Source organism: Corvus brachyrhynchos, unplaced genomic scaffold (assembly GCF_000691975.1).
Source record: "Corvus brachyrhynchos isolate BGI_N302 unplaced genomic scaffold, ASM69197v1 scaffold79, whole genome shotgun sequence".
Classification (NCBI taxonomy): domain Eukaryota; kingdom Metazoa; phylum Chordata; class Aves; order Passeriformes; family Corvidae; genus Corvus; species Corvus brachyrhynchos.
The window spans coordinates 1,598,707-1,622,922 of NW_008240023.1; the positions used below are offsets into that span (position 1 = coordinate 1,598,707).

General features: G+C 50.7%; 2 protein-coding genes and 1 long non-coding RNA gene across 5 annotated transcripts in view; 1 reads left to right on the forward strand and 2 right to left on the reverse strand.

Annotated features, from left to right (window-relative positions):
• The window catches only part of ASB18 (ankyrin repeat and SOCS box containing 18), an 11,938-nt gene extending 2,235 nt beyond the window's left edge, over positions 1–9,703 (reverse strand). The window contains exons 1-2 of the mRNA XM_008640736.2: positions 7,433–9,703; positions 6,294–6,561 (exon numbers count right to left, since the gene is read on the reverse strand). Coding sequence (XP_008638958.2) covers positions 6,294–6,561; positions 7,433–7,733 — 569 coding nt within the window. The 5' untranslated portion in view covers positions 7,734–9,703. The remainder of the gene's footprint in view (positions 1–6,293; positions 6,562–7,432) is intronic.
• Positions 9,704–11,910: 2,207 nt separating this feature from the next.
• Positions 11,911–24,216, forward strand: part of LOC108448936 — a 70,027-nt gene continuing 57,721 nt past the window's right edge. The window contains exon 1 of one of the 2 annotated variants that reach the window (XR_001865026.1): positions 11,911–13,509. This is a non-coding gene — a long non-coding RNA (uncharacterized LOC108448936). The remainder of the gene's footprint in view (positions 13,510–24,216) is intronic. The other variant, XR_001865027.1, reaches the window with a different exon arrangement.
• IQCA1 (IQ motif containing with AAA domain 1) overlaps positions 19,099–24,216 on the reverse strand; it is a 92,604-nt gene continuing 87,486 nt past the window's right edge. For both annotated transcript variants that reach the window (XM_017743429.1, XM_008640714.2), the window contains 2 exons: positions 23,598–23,836; positions 19,099–19,349 (listed from right to left, as the gene is read on the reverse strand). In XM_017743429.1, the coding sequence (XP_017598918.1) occupies positions 19,248–19,349; positions 23,598–23,836 (341 nt within the window). In that variant the 3' untranslated portion in view covers positions 19,099–19,247. The remainder of the gene's footprint in view (positions 19,350–23,597; positions 23,837–24,216) is intronic.

A 24,216-nucleotide genomic window follows, 5' to 3' on the forward strand; every position in this document is an offset into this window, starting at 1 on the left:
GGCCGCGGGGCCCGGGCCTGGCGGCCGCGTGCGGGGCTGTGTCCCCTGCGGCCTCGCTTGGCAGGTCCACGGCGGCCCCGTGTCTCAGCAGGAGCCTGGCACACCTGCAGGAAGGTGGGAAGGCTGGGGATGAAGCTCCAGGACAGGGTTTGAGGGGCGCGGTGGGCTGGAGCCATGAGGGATGATGGGGTGGGAGGTGGTGTGGGGGGAGGATGGAAGTCATGCTGGAGCTGGGGTTGTGGTGCTCAGTAGAGGCTGGGCAGGGTGGTGGCACTGTGACCTGGTGCCCTCCACTGTCAGTGCAGTGGTGGTTTGGGCAATGACTCCCTCCTGCCCTTGACCAGTGCCATTCACGGATGGTCATCCTTGACTGTCCTTGACCATCTCAACCATCCTTGAGTGTCTTCAACCATCCTTGACTGTTCCTGACCATCCTTGACCACCCTGACCATCCTTGACTGTCCTCAACCATCCTTGATCATCCCTTGACTGCCCTGAGTGTCCTCGACAATCTGGACAACCTTGACTGTCCCTGACCATCCCTGACCATCCTTGACCATTCCTGAACACCTTGACCATCCTAGGCCCACTTGCTTGGACATAAAAATGGATTTTCCTTCTCCCTTTGAGGGACCCAAACACCTGTGTTGTGCTCTTGGTCCAGAGGACACTAAAGGATTGTGTTTTCCTAGAATCATGGAATATCCTGAGCTGGGAGGGACCCACGAGGATCATGGAGTCTAAGGGAGGAGCACCAATCTTTAACCCCGTCTGCCTCTTCAATCTCCCTCTAAAGGTGCTTTTCTCTCAGCTCAGGCATCACCAGAGCCCTGTGGGAGGGTCTGGGCTTACACAGAACCACCACGACTGGGAGAGAAGTCCCAACCTGTTCCTTCCAGCAGCAGGGATGGGGAAGAAGAGGAGCCCCAAGGAGAAAGGACAGCACCAGGATATTGCTTGTTTTCCCTGGCCCAGGGGAAGGCTAACATATGTGGGGAAAATAACAATAATAAAATAAAGAAAGAATGAAAGAATGAAAGAATGACAACAATAATAATAATAATAATAATAATATACTTGACTCTTCGTGGACCTGCCTCATCACCTCCCCCAGGATTTGATGGGAGGTGGGAAGATTTTCACTGTCCTTGGCAGCACAGAATCTAAAAATTCCTCCCTGGGCTGCTTTTCCCATGGATTTTGAGCCTGAGTTTGCCAGGAAAAAAATCCTGCAGGATCTTTTCCTGCAGCATGGGACGGTGTAATGCTCCCAGAGGTGCCAGCCCTCACCAGAGGCATCCACCACGGATGCTCTGCTTGGGGTGTGGTTGCGTGTGAGTGGCTTTAGGCGGGGTTGTGCCATTCCCAAAACTCTCAGATCCTTCCTTTCCAATTTGCTTTTTTTGGTCTAGGATGCTGAATCCCTTTCTCAAGGAATGTTTTATCTCCCTGAGGCTTTTCTTGGGGCTTGCTGGCTGCTGTTGGAGGGGATCACTCAGACACTCAGTCTCTTTCATTGGTCTTGTCCACCCTTGTCAGCAGGGAATCTGTAATTATTATTATAAAGATTACAAAGATTATAAAGATTCTCTTGGGACTTCTCCAGATTAACTTAGTCCTGATGTCACAAGCAGCTCTGGCACCCTAAAATAACATAGGGCAAACCAAGGGATGGTTCTGCAGGGGAAAAAAACTGCTGACTTGGCTGCAAAAATGCAGCAGCCCAGCCTGTGAGAAAAATCCCCTTTTGTTCTGTTTTTCTTCCTTTTTTTTTCGGGGGTAGATCATGCTTAAAGCGTTCCCAGGCAAGGAGGCAGCTGTGCCCGGAGACCTTGGGCACAAACATTGCCCTGGTTTGGAAGAGAGTGCCCAGGCTGAAGCTTTCCACCTACACAGGCAGCACAGAGGGAACATTCCCCTGCCCTTAATTTCCACGTAAAGAATGGATCGTCCAGCCCAGCATCCTTTCTGTGCCGTGGGGATTTTTCCCTCACAGAGAATTCCTTACTGGGAACTCAGCTCCTCTTGATCTCCTGCTAGATATCCCAAATATTCTCCTGTGGAAATGCCATCCTTCCCAGAGGCTGCATCACTGGAGGGTTATTCTTGCTGGCTGTCAGGTTCAAAGGCTTGCTTGTTGGAAGAAACCCAAGCTGGTTTACATTGAATTTTCCTCCTGGGTGCTCCTCCCTTGGCAAAGAGGGAATGTTGGCAAGGAGCTATGAATAAGGGGTGATCTCTTCCAGTGAATGCGAAAGGTGGGAGCCTGGGAGGAGCATTTGCCTCCTGTTTGGACGTCTGGGCATCAGCAGGTTCTGGGTAGATGCCCTTGTTAACCTTTAGAATCTCTCCTCGTGAATTCATGCACTCCAACACTTCACCAGCGTTTCTGGCTTCCTGCATTTTCATTCCCATCCTGCTTGTTGCCATCAGATTAGACTGAAATCCCATTAAACAAGGCCCAGTGCTGGCTTGCTGCTTTTTTAAGGGCTCCTCTCCAATTTTCTGGGAATACTGAAAGAGCACGCTGCGTTCAGTTTTCTGTTTAGCTCAGCAGCAATTCGGTGGCACAACAAACAGGTTGATTTTCCATCCATCCTGGTACCTAATTTTGACTAATTTAAACTCACTTCCAAGCCATTGCCAACTCATTTGCAGGTGATGGGTGATGTCTCCTTGTTTGGGCAAGTCACTTCTTAAGGTAAAGGAAATTTGGGGTGAGTGGTGTTAGTGCTCCACCCCTACCCTGCCCTGGGCTCGTGGATCCAATGAAATGGGAGAAAATTATTTGGGGTTGATTTTTTTATTATTATTGTTTCTTCACCCATCAGAGTGTCAGGGCAGGATGTGCCCGTTGCCCTCCTGGATGCCAGGATGGCTCCCACTGGTTGGGATGAAAAATCCCCAGGCTGGGAAAGTGGGATTTAGTTAGAAATGGGATGCGATGAACAACCAGCAGGAGGAGCAGGAGATTGGGGCAGCGGAGGCTGGAGGAAAATTCCCGTCCCGAAAACCCACTCAGGCCCCGGTTTCCTGAAGGAGAAAGCTCCTGTTTGTTTTTTCCTCCCGTCCCTGGGGTCGGAGCGAGGTTTATCAGTAAAAGCCCTCGTTTTGTCACATGTCAGAGAGCAGGGCCAGGCCTTGGGCTGTGCCCTGGGGCTGCTTTTGGCCTCTTTGTTTCTCGCTCAGGACCCCTGAAGGAGCTGCTCTTCCCCAGCTTCCCAAACCGATGGCTCCAAACGCTCCGAGTGTTGCATTTAGCAAGGCTAAACAGAGCAGAGGATGAGGTTTAGCACTAGATGATGCTAAATGCTGGCTTTTCAATACCCTTTTCCCCCCTTTGCAGTGGTGCTTATTTCCCACAGCCACGAGGGCAGAGTGTCCAGGACGATGCTGGAATAGCTGGAGGGTGCCTGGGGCCGGGTCCACTGGGTCAGTACCCACGTCCCTGGCATTTGGGAGCCTTGTCTTGACCGCGGTGCCTTTTTAGGCACTGCCTTCCTGCCCAGCTCCCGTTTCCTGCTAATTCCTCCCACCCTGTCCCTGGCAGCTCTGGTGCTCGCTCCCCATCCCACTGCTCCTTGCATGCAGCCCCTTGGACGCTGCCTGAGCTCCTGCACTGACTCATTCCACCTTTCATCCCCTATCCCTCAGCTCTGGGGGTTCAGAGCAGGTGGTGCTTCCAGCTCCCAGGGTGGAGGGGAAGGCTCGGAGAAGGGAACTGCACAGCCGAGTTGCGTGGAAGTGGGGGTGACACCTCCTTGTCCCATCCCTTGGCTTCACAGAGCCCTCTTCCCTACGCGCAAGGCTGGAGAGGGGAAATTCCTCTCCAGGCAGGCTCTCCCCGGTCGCCTGGGATGTTCAGGGAGATCTGAAGGAGGACTCTACAGACGTTCAGCATCCCTTCCTCCGTGGGCACCGCGCTGGGAGGCGGGAGCCGTGTCCTGCATCCCTGCCAGGCACCTTCCCGCCGCCCCACGCCCGCTCTCCCCTCCCCGCCGCCGCCGCCGAGACTCTTCCTCTCCCCCTCAATTATTTTTATTTTATTTTTTTTCGGGGTGCCAATAAAGGCAGGCTCCTTTAATCATCCCGGCTTTAAGAGGGAAAAGGGAGAGCGCCAGGGAGAGAGTGCAGTGAATTTAGAGACTCATCTTACCCCACCATGTTAATTATCTCGGCTGTAAAAAAGAGGTCAAGGAGAGGAACTCTACTAAATAGGCCGACGTTGGCATGAACAGCTCCTAAAGTGAAGAAGGTAAGACTGAACTTTACTGGAACTTTTTTTTTTCCATCTCTTCAAAAAGCCCCTAGATTAAAGCTCTGATATCCTTTTTGTTGAAATCTCATGGATTCTGAAGCTCAAATGGCTGGAAGGAAGCCCAGATAATTTTTTTTTATCCCAGTCACTGAGAGGCTCAAAGGTTTTAAGTCCTGCCCCCATGGTGAATTGCCGAGTATATGGGAATACAGAAGAACCTGGCACATAGGTGTTCTGGCCATTGTTATCGAGAGGGAGAAAAATAAAATAGCTCTCTATGTAGGTCAATGACCTGCTCTTTGTTGTCAGTAAAAAATTAAGGATGACCTAAAATCTACTACTCAACGAAAAAAATAATAAAATAAAAAAAAAGGAGGCGAGGTAAAGTAGTCTCCCCCTAATCAAAGAGGAAATGTTTGTGTTACCCAAAGCTTGACCTCCTCAGTCTCTAACTTTAGCAAAGTCTTTGCGATTGAAAAAGCAGTGGTCGAAACCTCAAACCCTGTCTGAAATGTCTATTAATTTTTGATCTTTCAAGGGAGTTGGCTTAGTTATTGTAGAAGCCCCCGTAGCGCCGGGCGCCGTAGTTAAGGGGCTCTCAGCATTTCCATTATAAAGCCCCAATATTCCAGGGCTTTACAACTCAGCTGTTCCCACGTTGGGGCTGTCTGATCCCCTTGGTGGCTGTGCTGCCATCCCCCTCCGCCTTCCAAGGGAATGGGACATGCAGATCGGTGAGAACAGCTCTGTTTTTACACATATATACGCATCTATAAAATCGTATTTTTTTCCAAGCTTGGAAGCAAAACCAGGGCACCTGGACCTCTGGGGTCCAGGAGATCCTCTGCACGCCCTGGGCTGGTTTGGTCACCCCATCTCTTCAGGGAATCAAGGAATCGCAGGGATTTTAGGATGGGGCTGGAGGCTGAAGCTTTAAGGTCAAAGGAGAGCTCAGGTGAAGGAATTAAAGCCAGCTCCTTGTCAATGGTAGGGCTGCTTGCAGCATCCTCCCTTTCCCCTCTTGCCCCTTCCAGCCCCCATGGCACCAAGGATGTGTTGGATTCATCCCTAGATTTTTGGCTGAACCAGAATGCCACTAATACTTGATTTTTGGACTTCTTGCAGAGACTCATTTCTAAGCTGCGATCAAGTCTTTCCCTCTCTGGCTGCTTCCCTTCTCCAGAACACTCTCCCTGTGTCCATGATATGTTGGAACCTTGCTTTCACCACCTACTTCCAGTGAATCTTTCCTGCCTGGAGGGTGGAGGATGGAAGTCAGGCTGGCTTTTCATGCAAGCTGGCAGGTGATGGAATTCACTGTGACCCTAAGCAGTTTCATCAGGATATCAAGTGGCTGAGCTCTTTATTTAAAAAAAAAGGAAAATATCCTGATTCCGTGTGTCTGATGATCCAGGCACCTAAAGTGTTACAGAAACATATTTTTCCATATTTCTCCATATTTTTTGGAGAGATGTGGATGCACATGGATGAGCCTCAGCCCTAACTACGAACCAAGGTGGATCTTGTGTGGGGTCAGGGGGTGGGAGGATTGCTCCACATCCCGTAGACCCATCCTGACCATCTCCTGGGGGAAGTGAGCTGGATCTGGGATGCAGGACACACTGATTTTAGGAGAAGCAGTCAGGAAAGAGAAGGAAGGAAAAGCTGGGGCTGGGTTGCTCCTGTCCATGGGAAGAAGATTTAGGCTGTGCAATGTGCCTGGCTCCAAAATGTGCTTTTTTTTGTCTCTGCTGTGGCAGCTGGGAGATGTGGGAGCATGTGGGAAGCCTTGCCTTGGATCATGGCATCTTTTTTTGCTTCCCACAGGCAAAACTCCTGGGCTCTGTGCACAGAGGATGGACAGTGAGGTTATCACGGAATCCCACGCTGCTCAAAGCTCATCCCATTCCAGCCCCTGCCACGGGCAGGGACACCTCCCACTATCCCAGGTTGCTCCAGAGCCCATCCAACCCGGCCTTGAGCACTTCCAGGGACGGCCCCAGCAGTGGGATGCTGATGGGGCCCCCGTCCTTACCCCAGGGAGTCCGGGGTGGTGCAGAGGTGCAGCGGGGCCATGCCCTCGTCGCTCTGCAGGTTTGGCTCGGCCCTGTACTCCAGCAGCAGCTCCACGCAGTCGCTGTGCCCAGCCCGGCAGGCCTCGTGCAGGGGTCCCTGTCCCCCCGGGGCCAGGTTGGGGTCGGCCCCGTGGCGCAGGAGGTGCCGCAGGCAGTCGGGGTGGCCGTGGCGGGCGGCGAGGCACAGCGGGGTGCTCAGCTCCCGCCTCTCCTCCAGCGCCCACAGCCCTGCGGGACACGGGAATGGGATGAGCCCCTGGATCACCATCCCCCGCTCACAGGCCTTGTGGCTGGACCAGCTCCAGACACCGCTTTTCCCGTTTTTCTCTGGCAGCTTTGGGTGTTCCAAAGGGGCTGGTTGCACTTGGTCGGCAAGAGGGGAAACAAAACTCCCTCAAAACTCCCTCGGTGTGTGCTCATCCAGGAGCAGGATTTCATGTGGGATGAGGTGGGCAAGCAATGCCCTGCCTGCCATCAGGGCACACAATCCTGTGGGCAAGAGGCTGGCAGGAGCTAAAAGGCAGCTCACGAATTCCCCAGGGAGGGAAAGGCTGTCTTTGCTGGGAATGAAGGCACCCAAGCCAAGTGGCAGCGTGTTGGGAGGGGGATGGAGGGCTGGGCATGGGATGTGCTGGGTTTGGGATCAGCCAGAGTGAGGAATTGCATTTCCCAACAGCTCCAGGACCTCCTGGACCATCTCCTGAGCATGATGCTCCATGAGCACCTGGGACCATGGGGAGCATCACCTCAGGAGGAGGCACCAGGTACCACTCTCCTGAGAGCCTCTTATCTCTCCCAGATAGGACCATGAGGAATTTGGGCTGTGAGCCCTCCTGCAAGCATTCCCAAACTACAGGGTGTCTAATCCCAACATGAAAAAATCATGTGGATGCACGGATTTTTACACTTCCACTGGGTTAGTATGTGCAGAAGAGAATATGAAAAGTGATGAATATCTATGGCCAGACCTGTGGGCTAACCAGACACCATCCACCTTGGGAACACTTAAGGCACCTAAATGCACTGCACCTCTCCTGTTTAGGGTTAGTAAACACCCATTTATTTCATTTTCCTCGCCTGGCCCTTAAAGGAAAGGTACCTGAGAGTCCATAAGAGGCTTGGCTTTTCACCTGCCACTGCAGCTCGTTTTTACTGATCTCAAAGACCAGGTTGACATCTTGGTGGTATCGCTCAGTCAGCACCTGGAGGCTCCTCAGGTCTCCCGTGACCAGGGCTGTGTAAAACCTGGCGATAGGAGCACGAGCTGCTAAGGGATGCTCCGGATCCAATTTGGAGGAAATCCTCAGCTTTCCTGTCCCAGCTCCTGGTAACTCGCTCATTCCAGTGCTTCCCGGTGTGCACGTCCTGGCTGGGGGGACAGCCAAGCTTTTACAGTTCATTGTTTCCGTCCTCTTGGCTCATTGTCTAATTATAATCCAGTCCAGGCTCTGTTGTGGCGTATTTATAACTCCAGAGGGGATGGATCACGATGGACACGGGGTACAGTGAGGGTCAGGCGGTCATCAGGCCGTGCTGCAGCAGCACCTCTTGGATTAAACTGCTGGATTATTTGCAGGCTCCAATTTGGGACAGGGGTGTTTAGGCTGGGAGGAAAACAGTGCCTAGTGTTTAGGAAAGTTAAAAAAAATAAAGAAATTTAGTCACCTGCTGTCTGTCCATCCCCAATAACCTTATTTGTGTCCTCTGAGCTCTGGGAGGTTTTTCTTCCCTCTACTTTCTTTTTTTTTTTCATTGAGGTGCTCCTATGAGATTCCGGTCTTGTGGTTGCTCTCTGGAAAATCTGGGCTACGTGTTACTGGCCCAGCCTGGAATGTTGGGATGTCCCTGCAGGGATGCAAAGGCCAGCGAGGTACAAATCCTCCTGGGGCTTTGGCAGGGGAAGCTGCTCTCCCTGACAGTGCCTTGTATAGGAGAGAGAAAGCACCCAGACTCTGCTGCCATCGGATGCCAGCACAGCTTTCCCTGTTCCCACTGCCCCGAGGCTCCTCTCCTCAAGGTCACCCACCGGAGAAATCCGTGGTGGGGACAAGAATAGAGCCTGGCATCTCGTGACTTGGAGGCTCAGGGTGACAAACCCTCCCCTTCCCAGATTTCCCACCCACCTCTTTGGGGAATAAACCTGGTCAAAGCAGATTTTGGGATGTTAAACCAGAGCTGGAATGCTGCGTGGTTCCCTCTGTGTGGAGTCCATCTGAGCCTGGGAAAAAGGTTTGGGACCATGCTGGGGATTCTGGGCATCCCTGGGCCAACCCCCCCATGCTGCCAGAGCCACCTGAGGTTCCTCTGAGTGTGTCCTCAGCCTGGCTGTGGTGACATCCATCTCTGGCCTTGTGAGACTGTGGGAAGAGCATGGAGCCCCAAAACCTCCACACTGTGTCCATGCAGGATGGAGTTTGCTTGGCCAGGGGGTTCTTGGTGAAGGACCCCCCTTTTAAGGTCCCTATTCATGGGAAGCAGCATTGGGAGCTAATTTGAGGCCATCCTAGGTGGTCTTCCCTGTTTTCTCCTCTTTTCCCCTTTATCTCGAGGCTGGCATTCCCACCTGGCTGTCCACAACCTCTTGGCTGGTTTGGAGCCTCCAAACCCCCTCATTTTTCTCTGCTTTTGCCACTTGTTGCTGTTCTGCTCCACTCAGCCCTTCTGTGCCCATTCCCCTCTCTGGTATGAACTGAACCACCTCCTCCAAGCACTGCTCTGGTATGAAAATCATCCTAGTTATCCCCCTGGGGTCCTTCAGCCAGCACAGGAGAAGGTCTGGAGATCCAGGGAGCGGCACAGACAGGGATCATTTACCTCAGGAACTTGTCCTGGGTCGCGTTTCCAGAGCCTGCCTTGCTTTTCCTCTCCTCACATTAGCAACCCTGTAATATTTTTGTGGTGATGTGGAGGAATCCTGCCTTCACATGTCCCTGCTCACGCCGAAGGGATCACCTTCCCCAGGCAGGGATTACCTCCCTGGGTAAATTTAGCAGTGAGTCCAGACCTTCTGGGTCAGACCTGGGCTAATTTCGTTAGGGGGGGGTGTGTACGTGTGTGTCTGGCACTAAATTGCCCTTGAAATACCCCGTGACCCTTCCCAATCAGCATCTATTTGCATATAAACACTCGAGTCTTGGGCCAGGATTAACTCATGACTGAGGGAGGGGGTTAAAACCAGCCTGGGACAGCAAGGGTAGAGAGGAAAGGTCCCCTTGGCACACAGAACCCCAGAGTCTGAGCTCCTGCCAGCCCAGTCAAGTGCTCCTTCCACCCGGGAGCGGAGAGTGATGTCGGGATGAAGTGATGTTGCTGTGGATTTAAGGGGAATGCGGCTGCGCAGGCGGGTGGGATTTACTGCAGAGAGGAGCCAGGACAACTGTGGAACATCCTGGGGATGGCCAGGAGCCCCGGGGAGAACCTCCTGCTGGGGTTTAGAAGGAAAATGCAGGTGTTTCAACTGCTTGTAAAGCACTCGTTGCCTTCAGGCAGCGAGTTTGGGTGGTGGAGGAAACTCCAGGAGCCTCTCCTCTGCCACTGCTGTGCTGCAGGGCCTTGGGCACACCACCTGTCATCAGAGCTTTGAGATCCCTGAGGATCTGAGGGTCTGAGCCTGCAAAAAATCAGCCTGGGATCATCCTGCTGTGTCCTTACTTCAGCAAGGATGCCCCTGCACAGACCAGGGCCCCAAAAAGGGGTGAGGGTGAGCACTTGTAGCCTCGCGCTCATCAACCTCCAACGCGGGGGGAGCATCTTCACCTTCTCCCCGCGCCCGACTGTTTGCAGAGCACACCTCATTGACCACAACATTAAGCATTTCCCTTCCTCAGATCAAGTCTATCTATTAATAATGGCTTAAATTGCCTGCTCCAGCTTCTCATTACTGGGAAAACTCACTCCTGGCACAGGCAGCAGCACAACACACAGCAGCAAAAGGGTTTGGAGACAGCTCGTCCCCCAAGTTCAGCTGCCGCGTAACTCAGTCCTCATTCCGGGGGGAATCTCAGCCCTTGACCTGCTGGCTCCAAAAGTCCCACAAGACTGCCTTAAAACATCCAGATGTGCAGGTGTGCAGAGCTCCTGGCATCACCACCCTGATTTACAGCTGCCCTCTGGCAGCAGGGAATGGCATTATTATCATTATCATCTTTCCAGGGAAATTTCCAGCGCGGTGCAGGAGCCCCAGGGCCGGCAGCCTGCAGCACTGCCTCCTCCAACATGGCTGATTTAAACCTTGTACCCCCTCCTAGCCCCCCCCAAATAACTCAGATGGGGTTCCTGTGATGGCAGTGTCCCCCCAGCACCCCGAGGAGTGAGCAGGCAGGACGGCAATGCCCCAACCTACCTTGGAGCAATGTGAGGGCAGCTCTCCTGAGTGATGGTCACTCATCCCCCCTGGATCACCATCCCTGTCCGGGCAGAGCGAGGTGTGAGGTTCAATAATTCCCTCTCTGGGACCCAGGTGTCACCTTGCTAAGAGCCACCCTGCCCCCGGCACGTCCCCACGTTTATATTTGCAGCTCTCCATGTGACAGCACTGCCCAGTTATGTGGCTGGGTCGGACTGTGGGATGAGCCCCTGCCAACACACACGTCCTTGTCCCTGTGCCTGGGGAGGGGGTCATGCCTTGAACCCCCCCAAAAATACTTTAGCAGATGCTGCTACTGCTCAGCTCTTCTTTAAAAGCTGCTGCCCGGTGAAATATAAACTCATCCCGAGGCTGCATTGATTTTGCCCAGTTTTTATTGGAAATTAGATCATATTTAAGCATTTCCCTTTAACAGCTCTATATAATATGGAAAGGTCCTGTGCTGCAGTTAGTTTATAGTGGCCCATCTTTGACAGATGTAAATAATTCAATTAAAAAGCCCCCCCAAAATCTTTCCAGTTATAACTGCACTATTTTCCTTTTTCCCCCTCTTTCCCCATCAATTATAGGAATTCAAAAAAAAAAAAAAAAAGCTCTTAGCTTAAGTAAAAATCCAAGGCTTCCCTCCTCCCCACCTCCCTGCTGAAGAGCTGCAGCTCTGTTAATTATCCCCTGGGAATTCAGTCCTGGGGCATATCCTCTTCTAAAGGTGAAGGGGAGCCCTCCCAGTTATTTAACCCCTGAGTTATGGGCTCATGGAATGTCAACCCGTGTGCCAGGCTGGAAAACCAGCTCGGACTGACCCTCCATCACGTGTCTCCTGCACAGTCTCAGGATTAGAGGCTCCTTGTAGGCTCCGTAGTGCAGGATTCCCTCCTGGGATGGGACACACCAATCTGTGATTTGCCTCGTGTCACCATCACCACTCACAGCCTGCCACCTAAAAAGGGTTTTATGAAGGATTATAGGGTGAGGACCCAGCACTGGGCACACCAGGAGTCAGATCCCAGTCCTTTTCCCCCCACTCTTGGAATCTGAAGCAGATTGACTCCATGCCCTAGCCGGAATTCCACCACTCTCTTCGCTATGGGAGGTGGAAACAGGGGAGCTCGATGGCACCACGAGCTCCAACAAGCCCTGGACTTGGTTTCATGTCATCCCGAGCTGTTTTGCTCCTGAGCACAATTAGTTTTCAACACCTGAAAGTGCCCGGCAGTTGTGGAAGTTATTTATGGATTGGAGGATGTGTTTCCCAAGCACACCCTAACCAGAAAGTTACGGAGATAATTGCCTGCCCTCTGGGAGGCAGAAGAACAAACCCAACTATCCCTTGTTGCCCACACCCCTTTCTGGGGGATTGATTTATCCCTTTCCACTGGACACATCAGAACTTGGCTTGTCAGCTTTAATTAGCGGGGCCTTGGCCCGGTTCATTACGGCTCCCACCTCTCCTTGGAGCAGCTGCACTTTCAGCAGGGAACCACCTGGTTTGCCTGCCCCCATCCCTGCCCCCTCTTCCCATCACCTGTGGGGTAGGGGCTGCAAATTACAGGTTGCTGTGGGGTGGGAAGAGCAGCCGGTTCTGGGATCATCCGTCACGGCAGGGCCCTGTCAGCACATTGCCCCCACTGCCACCCCCTGCCCTCCCCGAGCCGAGCCCCACTCGGGATGTGGAGGAGTGAAGGGGGGCCAGGACTTTGGGATGTCCCTGGCATTGCTGACATCGGTGAAATGCGCTGTCACCAGCAGGCCAGGGACATCCCAGGAGACGGAGAGATTTGTGGGAGCAGGGATGGGTTTGTAAATAGAAAATGGAATGGTGGCTCAGGGCAGGACCCTGCTTTAGGGTTCTGGGTGGGTCAGAAAAGAGCCTGTGAGGATTGGGTAAGTTTTGGGACCATGTGTGACCACACCAGTGACCCTCCAACCCACCCTGATGGGAGGGGAAGGGGCTGCTCCCCACGGGGGTGGTGTGGGGGCTACCACCACACCAGTACAGGCTTCCATCGGGCTTGGAAACTACACCAAACCCCCAAATCTCAGGCGGGCATGGTGGATTTTAGAGTGTGTCCCTGCCCAGCACCCCCTCCCTCCCTGAGAGGCTTTTTGGGAGCTGAGTGGTGGCATTTGGGATGGAGCCGTGGGAGTAATTAGAGTAATTAAGGGTGTAACTTCCCAAACTTCGTGCTAAGCGGTGCTAATGGCTCGTTTGCGTGATTCCCATCTCCTGCTGATCTCCGTGCCTATTCACTGCCCCAATTATTCCTAAGAGAGGACAGGATTGCACCCAGGCCTTAATTTCTGCTCCAGCTTTCACTGGGGATTAGAGCCCACCACGCCCTGTCCAGCCTGATGATTTTCTTCGCTCTCCAAATAGTCTTTCTTGGCATTTTTTTCCCCTCATTTCACCCCATTCACTTTTCCCCCTCTCTCTCTATTTTCTTGATTCCCAGAGCTCGATCTTGAGTTGTTTTTACTCAGAAAGCCAAAACCCCCCCATCCATTGGTGGGAAGGCACGGTGGCTTCTCCTTGCTACAGCACAGTCCCAGCGGCTGGGACAAACAATGGTGTGCCTGAGGTGGGAATGCCTGTCCTTGTCCCATCAGCCGAGGAGTTGGGGTTTCCCATTTGCATGTGATCCACTGGGCGGATAAAAGCCTTGGACCTAGAATTCCATGCTTTTTGGTAGCCGGCTGAAGGATTGAGGTGGCTTCTGGTGGCCGAAGCAGCCCTGGGAACCCTTTTCATTGCTGCTAAGCACACACCGGCTATATCCATGCGGAAGCTGTGGCCTTTCAGGGATAAGAAGGTGAGTTCCTTGAGTTTGTTTTTCCATGTTGCTGGGACCTGGCTCTCTTCTCCAGGCTCTCCTGGGTCCAGTTCCTTGGTTGCTGTTGCTTGTTTTGTGCCCTTGCCTGTGCTGTGGGTCCCTTCACCCATTCCCGTGTTTGCATTAATCCTGGCTGCCTTTTCCCAGTGGGAAAACTGAAGCAGGGTAAATCCTAAAGCAGAGAAGCTGGAAAAGTGCGTTAGGAAATGCTGGTTTGGAGCTGCCCTCCCGGGAAGGGAACAGCCTTATTCTGGCCTTCTCTCCCCCTTTGCTTCTGCGTGCATTTCGTGGCGTGGTTAATGATGGTTTTCTTGCTAAATTGAGCAACTTGAAGCATCAAAACGTGTCAGGAGGTGAGAACCCAACCTGTAGGAAACTGCGTGGTTTTGTTCGGAGACGTGCAGAGGAGTTTAGGGATGGGATTAAGTTGTTTTCTAGAGAATCAGGAAAGTTGGGAAGGGTGTGGAGTTGGCATTTCCAGCCTTTGGCTTTAAGGCTGGGTGGGCAGGTGGGAGCAGAGCCTGGCAGTGCCCTGCCCCAAGGTGGCACCGGGTTTGGGGGGTTTGGGGTGGGATGTGACCCTCTCCCTGCTCCATGCTGGCGCATCCCTGCTGTGCCAAAAAACCCCAGGGATTCCAGCCAGGAGCTGTAACAGCCGAGGCTCGTTCGGTGCTTTTTGCTGGAGGCAGTGCCAGCCGAAAAGAGGCTGGTGCTGGTTTGCTCAGCAAAAGACTGGCTCCACTTCCACAGTGTCCTTTTGTCGTGGAGCTTGGGAATTATCCAGAGCCATGTGGGCACCATGCCTTTGGTTGTACCAAGGTTTGGTGGTGGTCCTTGAAAGCCATCACTGGCTGGGGACATCCCAGGAGGGACGGAGAAAGTCCCGTCTCCTTGTGGGGAACATCCCCACGGGCACTGCCCAAACCCTAACAAGAGCCCCAAACGATTTGGGGATTTTATGTAGCTTGTTATCTTAGGTGTAGGGTATTTTTTAAATTTTTTTTTTTATTTGAAATCCCAGCACGAAATAATCCTCTTTTTCTGGTCGGAATAGAAATGGCTTGATGCCACGAGGCAAAAAAAAAAAAAAAAAAAAAAAAAAGCACAGCTCTACCCAGTGCTGCGCTGATTTGCAAGGCTAGTGAGAGACTACAGAAGGCGTTTTCAAATAGACTCCGATATTTTCAGTGCTTGAAGAGGGCCCGACTACATGACACCTTTTTTGAAGCCCTGATTTACAATGGCCCCAGGCTGAGTGCATTATAATTTGCTGCGAGAAGTTCCAAAGTCGCAGTACTTTCAATAATGAGGAGAGAAACCCTAATACGAGAAGACTTTTCCTTTTTTTTTTTTTTTCCCTTTTTTTTTTTTTTTTGGTATTGTGTTTAATGAAAAGCTAAAAATGTGCTAATTTGTAAGTCCTGTTGTGGTAGTGGCATCAGAGGCTTTTGAAATGCGTTACTGACTTGGGGAGTATTAAGGAAAAATGACATTTTGCTACTAGCAGAAAAGTCAATTATAATGTTTCCACACTTTAGAAAATTGCTGATGCAGGATGGGAGTTAATAGAACAGTCAGCTTCACTTTGTGTTACCGGATTTGGGGGGTTTTGCTGAGAAACGTCGGCTTGTTTTTTAATTCTGGTGGCAACTTCACTAACGGGCTGCCGCAGGTGCTGTGTGGTTGGGACTCGTCTCGGTGAGGGTGTGATGTATTCCCTTGGGTTGTTCCCACCTGGAGCTGGTCCCTGTGCCAGCCTGGCGTGCTGCAGACTTGCACAGGGGCAGGGAGAATCAGCATCGAGAAAGATTTAGCGTTTTGCTGTGGCTGTGATCCCTCCCTGGTGGTGCAGGAGCACTGAGCCTGCTGCAGTCTGTTCCCAGCGCCCTGCAGAAGAGCCCTGCTCAGTTATTTAAAAACATCTAAAGCAAGAAACAGGAGGAAAGGGCTGTCCTTCCCCACTGTGCTCTCGATGGAGTTTTCCCCCCCATCTCTTGGAGAAGGAAACAGCAGAAAACTTTTCCTAAGCTCTTGGGGAAAAGAGGGTGGGAGTTCTCACTGTGGTTGCCAGAGAGTTTTAGTGCTGCTGCTGAAAACCCCGGTGCTGGAGCTTTCAGGCAGGCAGGGGCAGTCCCAGGAATCCCATCTCGGGGGGTACAGGTGAGGAGGTTGAACAGGTGAGGTACAGGTGAGGAGGTTGAACAGCTCATGCTCATCTATTTCCACCCCCCTGCCATGGGCAGGGACACCTCCCACTGTCCCAGGCTGCTCCAAGCCCCAATGTCCAACCTGGCCTTGGGCACTTCAGGGATCCAGGGGCAGCCCCAGCTGCTCTGGGCACCCTGTGCCAGGGCCTGCCCACCCTCACAGGGAACAACTCCTTCCCACTATCCCATCTAACCCTGCCCTTGGGCAGTGGGAAGCCATTCCCTGTGTCCTGTCCTGCTCCATGCGTGGGTTGTATTTAAAGCACATTAAAATCCCCAGGGAGGGAAATGCCAGGGCTTTATTTCTTCTGCTCCCTCTCCCAGGTGTTCCAAAGAGGGGTTCCTGCTTGGTGTGGCTAAAAGTGGAGGATGGGGGAGTGAGCATGAAGACTTTTGTAAAAGTCATGTCATATGTATTTCTCCTGGGTTTGCAGGAAGCAATTAAGCCAATTAATTTATTGGTAAATTATCTGATGATGAAGTACAAAATAACTGCAATGAAACGCTGACATTCACATTAATACCGAATTAGTTACTGTATTATGACTGTTCTTACAATGAATGCCCAGTAATTTAATAGTAATGGGACATTTAAATAATTTAGCTGATAATTCTCTGGATCACTTACATATATAAATGAGCATGACAGCTTCTTCTCTCAACTTTGCTGCTGCTGGATTGCTCCCACCTCCACACCAGGAGGCAAAGCAGCCTGGCCTCCTTCTTTGCTGTCCCTCAGAGCTCACCTTTGGCTGGGTGGAGGAGGCAGGATTTTCCCCCTCCATCAGATTGTGGGAACGCTGTGGCTGGAGAGCAGAGTGCAGTTGTGCCGGGCTTAGCAAAGCCACAACCTTTTTATCTCTTTCCGTGAAAGATGTCTGGGCGTAGATGTTGGAGGAGCGTCCCTAGAGGGGTTCCTCTGAGAGCCAGTGGGAAGGGTGTTGGAGATCCAGCCAGGGCCACTTCATTGAGTAATTCAGACACTGAGATTACTCCATGTGTTGGCTCTGCTTGATACAACTGCTTCATTCATTTTTCAAGTAGCTGCACTCTCTGTAATAATAATTACAAACAGCATTAAAATTGCTCCTCATTCTTCCCTCCCCATGAGGAGCCTCTCCTGAGGAGAGCAGGGGCTTGGCAGCCACACAGGGCAGAGCTTTTCTGCTTTATGGGATGGTTTGGGTTGGGAGGACCTTAAAGATCATCCCATTCCACCCCTGCCATGGGCAGGGACACCTTCCACTGTCCCAGCCTGTTCCAAGCCCTGTCCAACCTGCCTTGAACGCTTCACCACCTCTTTGTCACCTCCTGCACCCACAGAGCTGTTTGTAGTTAAACTGGCTGTGGCTTCTAAATCCCCACAGAAAGAAAGAAAAGCCAGCAGCCACCAGTGCAAGCTACACCTAAAGGAAAAATTCCCCAGTGTTTTTTTCCCCCATGAACTGGTGGATAGTGGGGAAAACGTGCAAGTTTTCCCCCTGGTGAAAGGTTCTGCATCCTCCCTGCACGGGGTCGGCATTGTGCCCTGGAGATGGATGTTGCCAGTCAGCTGCTTTTACTTTGCTATTGAGATTGCACTGAAGCTGCTGAAATATGAGTTAATGGGCTTGCTTACATCCTCCCGAAATGTGGTCCTTTCATCACATCACGCTGTGCTGTCAAACCTGTTGTGGAGAGGACGGTTCCGCTGTCGGCAAGATTGAGGGCAGAATTATCCAAATTAGTTTCCCTGCGGATGAGAGCAGAGATGAGGGGTTTTAAACACAAACCCTGTCACCTCTGTGGAGAGCCTGCCTTTTCTCCCCAGGAATGAAGTTAAGAGCACCTTGTTCGATAAAACTGGGGTGTGCTGCCAAATTTGGGGAGCCAGCAGCCTGCTCCAAAGAATAAGGGAAGGAAAGCCAACGTTTGTAGCTGCACTGTTGCAATGGATTGAACCCAGGGGCTGGCAGCTCATGGGGTCTCTTGTGTGGGTCATGTTGAGATTCCAGCAGCTGGATTACTGCTGGGAGAGCTGGGGGAAGGACTGGTGTCCCTCAGAAATGTCCTGAGGGGTCGCACAGGGGAGATGTAACAACAGTTTCCTCTCTTACTGCTTGGCTCTCCTTGGCAGGGCTGGAGGTGCAGCCTCGAGGTTGGAAGGGTGAAACCATGGGGAGCCTTGTACCAGACAGCAAAATACAGCCGGAAAGGACCACAAAAATCGCAAACTGGGGTAGCTCTGTCCTGTGTGCTGCAATAAGCCCAGAGGGAGAAAATTCAGATTATTAACCAGATCCATCCAGTTCTCTCCACTGTGCACAACGATACGGCTGGTTGAATAATTTTCTGTGCAGTTAGTTATGTGCAGGAATCCTCCCAGACCTTTTTTCTCAGGCATTCCTCTTGTCAGGAGTGTCTTTTTCCATTTGGGTTCCTCTTAGGAGCAGGAGGGGCTCAATACCGTCCCCTTCCCAGCAGGGCTTCCTACAGCAGTGCTGCCCAACGTGTACCTCCCAGCCTGTTGATAGAGGCACAGAGTGGTCCCTCAGCTCCCTGGGGATGGTGGGCCTTGTGTTTCCAGGTATTTCCAGTTACCTGTTGTCAAAGTCACACAGGAATTCTGTGATGAAAAAAGTTGTTTGTAGCTCTTATTTATAGAAGACCATGGTGAATGGGATCCTGTGCCTTACATGAAGGTGGTGCTGGCTCCATCAGTGTCCTGTAGGATGTCCCAAAGCTTTAGGGTATTCCGAGCACTCCTTGTAAATACTTTGCCCTCAAAATCGCTGATTCGTGAGCAAAGTGCATTAAGCAACAAATGCATTGCTATTTGTGCAAATAGGTTACTTAGTTATTATTTTCTATGGCAAAATAGATTAAAACCAGATTTTGGTGTTCATCTGCCCAAATTAGCACCTGGCTGCTTTGCTTTTCTCTGCTGACACCCACATATATGAATGTGTTCATTCTAAGGCCTCAAAAGGTGCAAGTGCTGTTCCTCGTGCAGCTGGGTAAATAGCTTGTGGTGGATTGCACAAAGTGCCTCTTGATCCATCCCAATTAAAAAGCAGTCTTTATAGCTGTAATCGTTTTATTGAGGACTGTAACACTTTAGACCCACAGATACATAAAGCAGTTAGTTTTATAAAGCATATAGGATATTAAAGTAATGAAAGGCATGAAAGTGACATCAATTTTTAAGGAGAGTTACTTGCCGAAATAAATGAGTATGGCCTAAAAGTTGATGGCATGTTACAGGCCTGAGTAATGAACCCTTCTGCCCCCTAAAATCTCCTGGAATAAATAATGCTTGAGCAAGTCAGTGGTCATTAACTCTTTATCCTCTGAGAGCTACATGTTACATCTCATCTGGTGGTTTTTTTTTTTTTTTAACTTGTAAAAATCCATTCAGAGAGGAAATCTCTTCCCTGGAATACCTATAACTTGAGGACCATTAATCTGCCATGCCTTTGCAGTGAAGTAGAGCCGTGACTGCTATGGCCAGGTGAAAAATCCTTGAGGAAGTTACTTTTTCCCTTTTCCTTTCTTTCCTTTTTCTTTTTCTGCTTCCTTTGCTGCCAGTGCTGCACTCCACGCTTTCCCCAAAGGGGTCTTGGCATACCAGGCCTGGAGAATCAAAAAGCATTTGTATGCTTTAATAAAATTAAAAAAAACATTTAAAAAGGCAAGACAGACCACTTAAACATTTTACTGCTATAATGGAGCATTCCTTAAAAAACCCAAACCTCTTAAAACCCAAGCTGGCTGGTGGAGAAGCCAAAATGAAACCCTCAGATCTCTTGAGAACATTATTACACCAAGAAGTGCAGCAATTGATCGAGCTGAGTCTCATTAACAGCAATACTTAGCTGGGCCATTTGTGTTGCTATAGTTATGGAAATGTTAAATTCCATGATCAACCCTATTTCCAGAGAATATAGCTCTTGTCAGAGCTCCCTCTGCTCCAGACTTGGCAGCAGACAAATCATCCCCTTCTCGTGCCTCTGCAAATCGATCCAGACAGTTTTGATTTCAATGAGGGGGCTCAGGAAGCAAAACAAACCCTGAACATTAAGAACCTGTTTATTGCTTTCAGATGCCTGTTCACAGGCCTGTGACTTGTAAATGATTTTGGTAGAGTTGCTCTGCAGACTCGCCCAGCTCCTGGGCTGTGGTGTCAGGGAGGCAGCTCTAGGCTGTGTGAGAATAATGTGAAGTGAAGGAGAAGGGAAGGCTTTAAAGTCAGCACTGGCTAGGAATCACTCCTTCTCTGTATGTACAAGAACCTTTCTCAACAAAGTCCTGCCTAAACCAGAGATTAAAATGCCACCAGGCATTGCCTGTGGTTGATAAAATGCCTTCCTTCTTGACCACTGGCTGCTATTTAACACCACAGCTCTGCCTCCTCTGCCTGTGTCATCTTCAGCCTCCCTCCCAGTGTGGCATCCTGCAAAGGCTTTTCCATCTGATCCATCCCAAATGCTGCCTCCAGCTTGAGCCTGGTCAGGCATCTTCTAGGAAATTGCCTTGTCCAGTTGCCCAGTGTGTGTTAGAGGAAGAGAACTTGGGAGAAGAGGGATGGGAAGGGTATAGGGAAGAAAAACTCAACATGTTCCTCTCCTGGTGCCAGATGCTCCTGCTTGGTGTCAGCTTTTCAAGAGCTCTTTCTGGGGTCTGGGAAGGGCTGATGATGACAGGCACCCTGCAGATAAATATTCTCAGCAGGTGGTTGACAGGGGTCAAGCATCCATCTGGCTGCTGGACACTGCAATTCTGCTCTAATTACCCAAATTAGCTGAGCACCTCTCCTCCAAAAACCCTGTCCTCACTGGTAAAAACATCCTCCAGCCTCCTGTGTGCCCACATCTAGGCAGGACATGGGTGGTGGTGGTGGGGAGGAACCCTGGGCTCTGAGTGCAGCTGAATTTTGCTGCCTTAGTCCCAGACCAAACTATTCCTGGTTTTGGGAGAACAGCAGAGCTGGGTCAGGGTGTGTTGCTGTTTGTGGCCCTTCCCATGAGTAGGATGAGAGGGGAGAGGAGGTGATGGTGGGTTTGGGCTCCAGCAGGAATTGCTTTCCCCCAGCACCAGCTGTGGGAAGCCACGAGAACCCGGTGATGTGTCTGGCCCTGGGTGAGACTCCACGAGGCCACAGCGATTTTATTTCCCCTCCAGTTTTGTGTCCTGGGTGTAACACCCTCCAGACCTTAAGTGGGAGGTGGAGAGAGTAGGAAAATCTTGCCCAGAGCTTTCTGGGAGCTTGGTGGGATCAAAAGAGCTGTTTGGTGGGGTGATCATCTTCCTCTCAGCTCTGGGTCACTGGCAAAGGACTCCGAAGCATTTGGCAGGAGAAGCCAAGAGACTTGGGATGTGTTCTCTTGTTCTTTTCCCAGTTCTTTGTGCAAATATTTCAGTGCACAACAGTAACTTTTTGCCTCTTTAACTGGTGTAACTGTTCCATGAGATGAGTGAAGTCAGCTCCTCAGACATGCCTAAAATAAAAGTCCCTTTATCACCAGCATCTGAACTGGGGGTGTGAGTTACTGGCAGCAGTGACTGATCAGAGTTGAAATGTTTGGTTTTTGGAGGAATGATGCCCATAGGCTTTGGAATGGGTTTTCCTATGTATTTCTGTAGCTGTCCCATCCCTGGAAGTGTCCAGCTTGGATGGGGCTTGGAGCAACCTGGCCTAGTGGAAGGTGTCTCTGCCCATGGAATGGGTTGGAACAAGATGAGGTTTAAGGTCCCTTCCAAGCCAAACCATTCCATGATTTTGGTCCAGTCACTACCAGGCAGAAGTGGTGTGGTTAGCTGGCTTTGCCTCTCTAGAAATCCTTTCTGTGTAAGGATTTGTACCAACCACCCTGGTGCACTAATTTATAATTTCAAAAAATGTGGATGTGTAATTGGGGCAGAAATTTGAGTGAATGGAATGGAGAAATCACATTGTCACAAATTTTGCATTATTTATATTCATTTTGGAACACTGGCAGAATATAAATGTCAGACTGGGAGATTCATGCTTTCAGGGAAGAAAAATCAAAGATTCATCACAGGGCTAATCTTCACTTTGAGTGCAGTGTTCTAGCTGCCCCACTTCCACAAGGGACAAAGCAAAGCAAGGGGAAAGGCCCAGAAATGGCAATGATTAGAAGCTTGGGAAGAGGGGCTTCTGTGTGAGGGGAGGTGGGGATTACTGGAGTTAATTAATGCACGAGGCCGTCTGACAATCCTCTTCCCCTGTGCCGTATTACAGGTAGGGAGGTGGGGATTACTGGAGTTAATTAATGCATGAGGCCGTTTTGACAATCCTCTTCCCCTGTGCCGTATTACAGGTGCTGCAGCAAGGCTCCATGACATTTAAGGGAAACAAAATTCCAACAGATAAAAGGAAATACTTTCTTAAGGGCTGTAATTAATGCAAGGAGAGATGATTGCCGTGGGATGCTGAGGATGGGATCATTTGAGCCGTGTTCCAGATGAAGCGCTGCCCAGGCACTTGGTGCTGTACAAAACAGGCACGTTTAGAGTGACTGGGATAATATTTTCAAGTTAAACTCGGACTAAATACTTGCTCTCATGTTGCAGGGTACAAATGGATTACTACTTGGAGCTGGGAATGATGGAGTATTTTTTTTTCCTTTGCTCTAACACTGAACCATTAGCCTTTCCCTGAGGAGAGATATTGGTTTAGTGAGGAAGCATGGTGGGGGGGGAAGAGTAATTTGCCAAATATCACAAATGCTGCCTGTGTTGAGCGAGCCAAATGGCTCTAAATGGAAATTGGGAAGTACTCAGCAGGGCTGGGAGAAATATGCACTATCATTAGGTCAGCAGTGGAAGAAGCCTCGGAGAAAGCTGTGAGAATCTGCATCCTGTCTGTGATGGGAGGGGCTGGGGGATTCAAGGAGCAGGACGACAAGGAAACCTTTCAGCCAGGAAAAGTGGAGGGTTCATAAGCAGTAGAAAACTCTTTTGGGGTCTCCTGGAGCAGTACAGAGGTCTTAACTCATTTGGAGCCCCTGGTGTGGGCTGCCTGCAGCTCCTTGGGGCACAGCAGGGCGCTCTGCCCGGTGGCCAAGGATTTTGTAGCATTTATTAGGCTTGAAGGTGATCCATGGATATTTGAGGCACACGTAGAATCACAGAACCACAGTCTGGTTTGGGTTGGAAGGGACCTTAAAGCTCATCCCATTCCACCCCCTGCCATGGGCAGGGACACCTTCCTATATCCCAGGCTGCTCCAAACTCCATCCTTGGACACTTCCAGGGATCCAGGGGCAGCCACAGCTGCTCTGGGCACACTGAGTGAATAAAATACCCCTCAAATGCTCTCAGTTTTGCCCTCAGGATTTTATAGCCCTGAGGGCAGGGATAGAAGAGCGACGGAGCTTGAGGCAGAAGCTCATTTATTTTAAAGCCTGAAATGAAAATTTTAAGGGAAATTCTTGTTTGAAATGATTTAAGAGAAGGTCTCAGATCTTGATCCCTGTGTGGACATTGAATGCCCAGGTTTTTTGCCTTCTCAAGGTGACATATCCAGGCTTGCTGAACAGCTCTGGAAGGAAAAGAACAAATGCATGGAATTAATGGCCCGTGTGTGTTTTATCCGTGCACGTGGAGGCCACTGTGCCCATGTGAGCTGGGTGCCAGCAGCTGGTTCACCAAAGCACTCTGCCAGCTGTGTTGCCAAAATAACGACTGGCTTGGCACATCCCCAGATGGGAGAGATGGGTTTTGGTGCTGTTGAGCCCTAAATCATCATTCAAATAGTGAGGTGCCAACCCACCAGCACAGTGAGCAGGTTCCTACATCAAGTGTGGCTGGACAGGGCAGGGGATAATAAAAGACAGGCAACAGAGCTCTGGAAGTCACCTGGAATGTTTCTTCCTCCTCTTTGTACACCGGGTCGTGTCTGGCCAGAGAAGTGACAAACTCAGCAGTCCTCAGTGGCTTTCTGGGCAGCTGCAGCAGCCTCAGCTCGCTCAGGACAGTCTGCACTGTGTCCACGATGTGTCCCTGGGTGAAGCCATCTGACACGTGGGCCAGGCAGTTCAGGTTCACCAGCTTGGTGAGGGCCCCGCCGCTCTGCAGGATGTAGTGCTTCCACAGTGCTGAGCATCAGGACATGGCAAAGACAGGAGTTCAAGGAAAGCAGGAAAGATACCTTATTATTATTAATTTTGAAACTGGAACAAGAAAATAAGGACTGTTGATCAGGAAAGCCAAGATACAAATTTTTTTTGGTTTGCTTTCTTTTATCTTCAGATTTGCAGCATAGGGGCCTAAATAGGCACATGTGGTTTTAAACTCTTACTGATCATTTTTTGGCTACCAGTCAGCACTTTTCAGCAAGTCATTAAGGGCACATTAAGTGGGGTGGACATGTGTGTGAAAAAGGAAAGAAACTCTGTGTGTGTACACAGAACGTGTCCAGCGTTCCCATTTGGATGTGCAGAGTTAAGTACCTTTACCAACAGCCTGTTTTTATTTC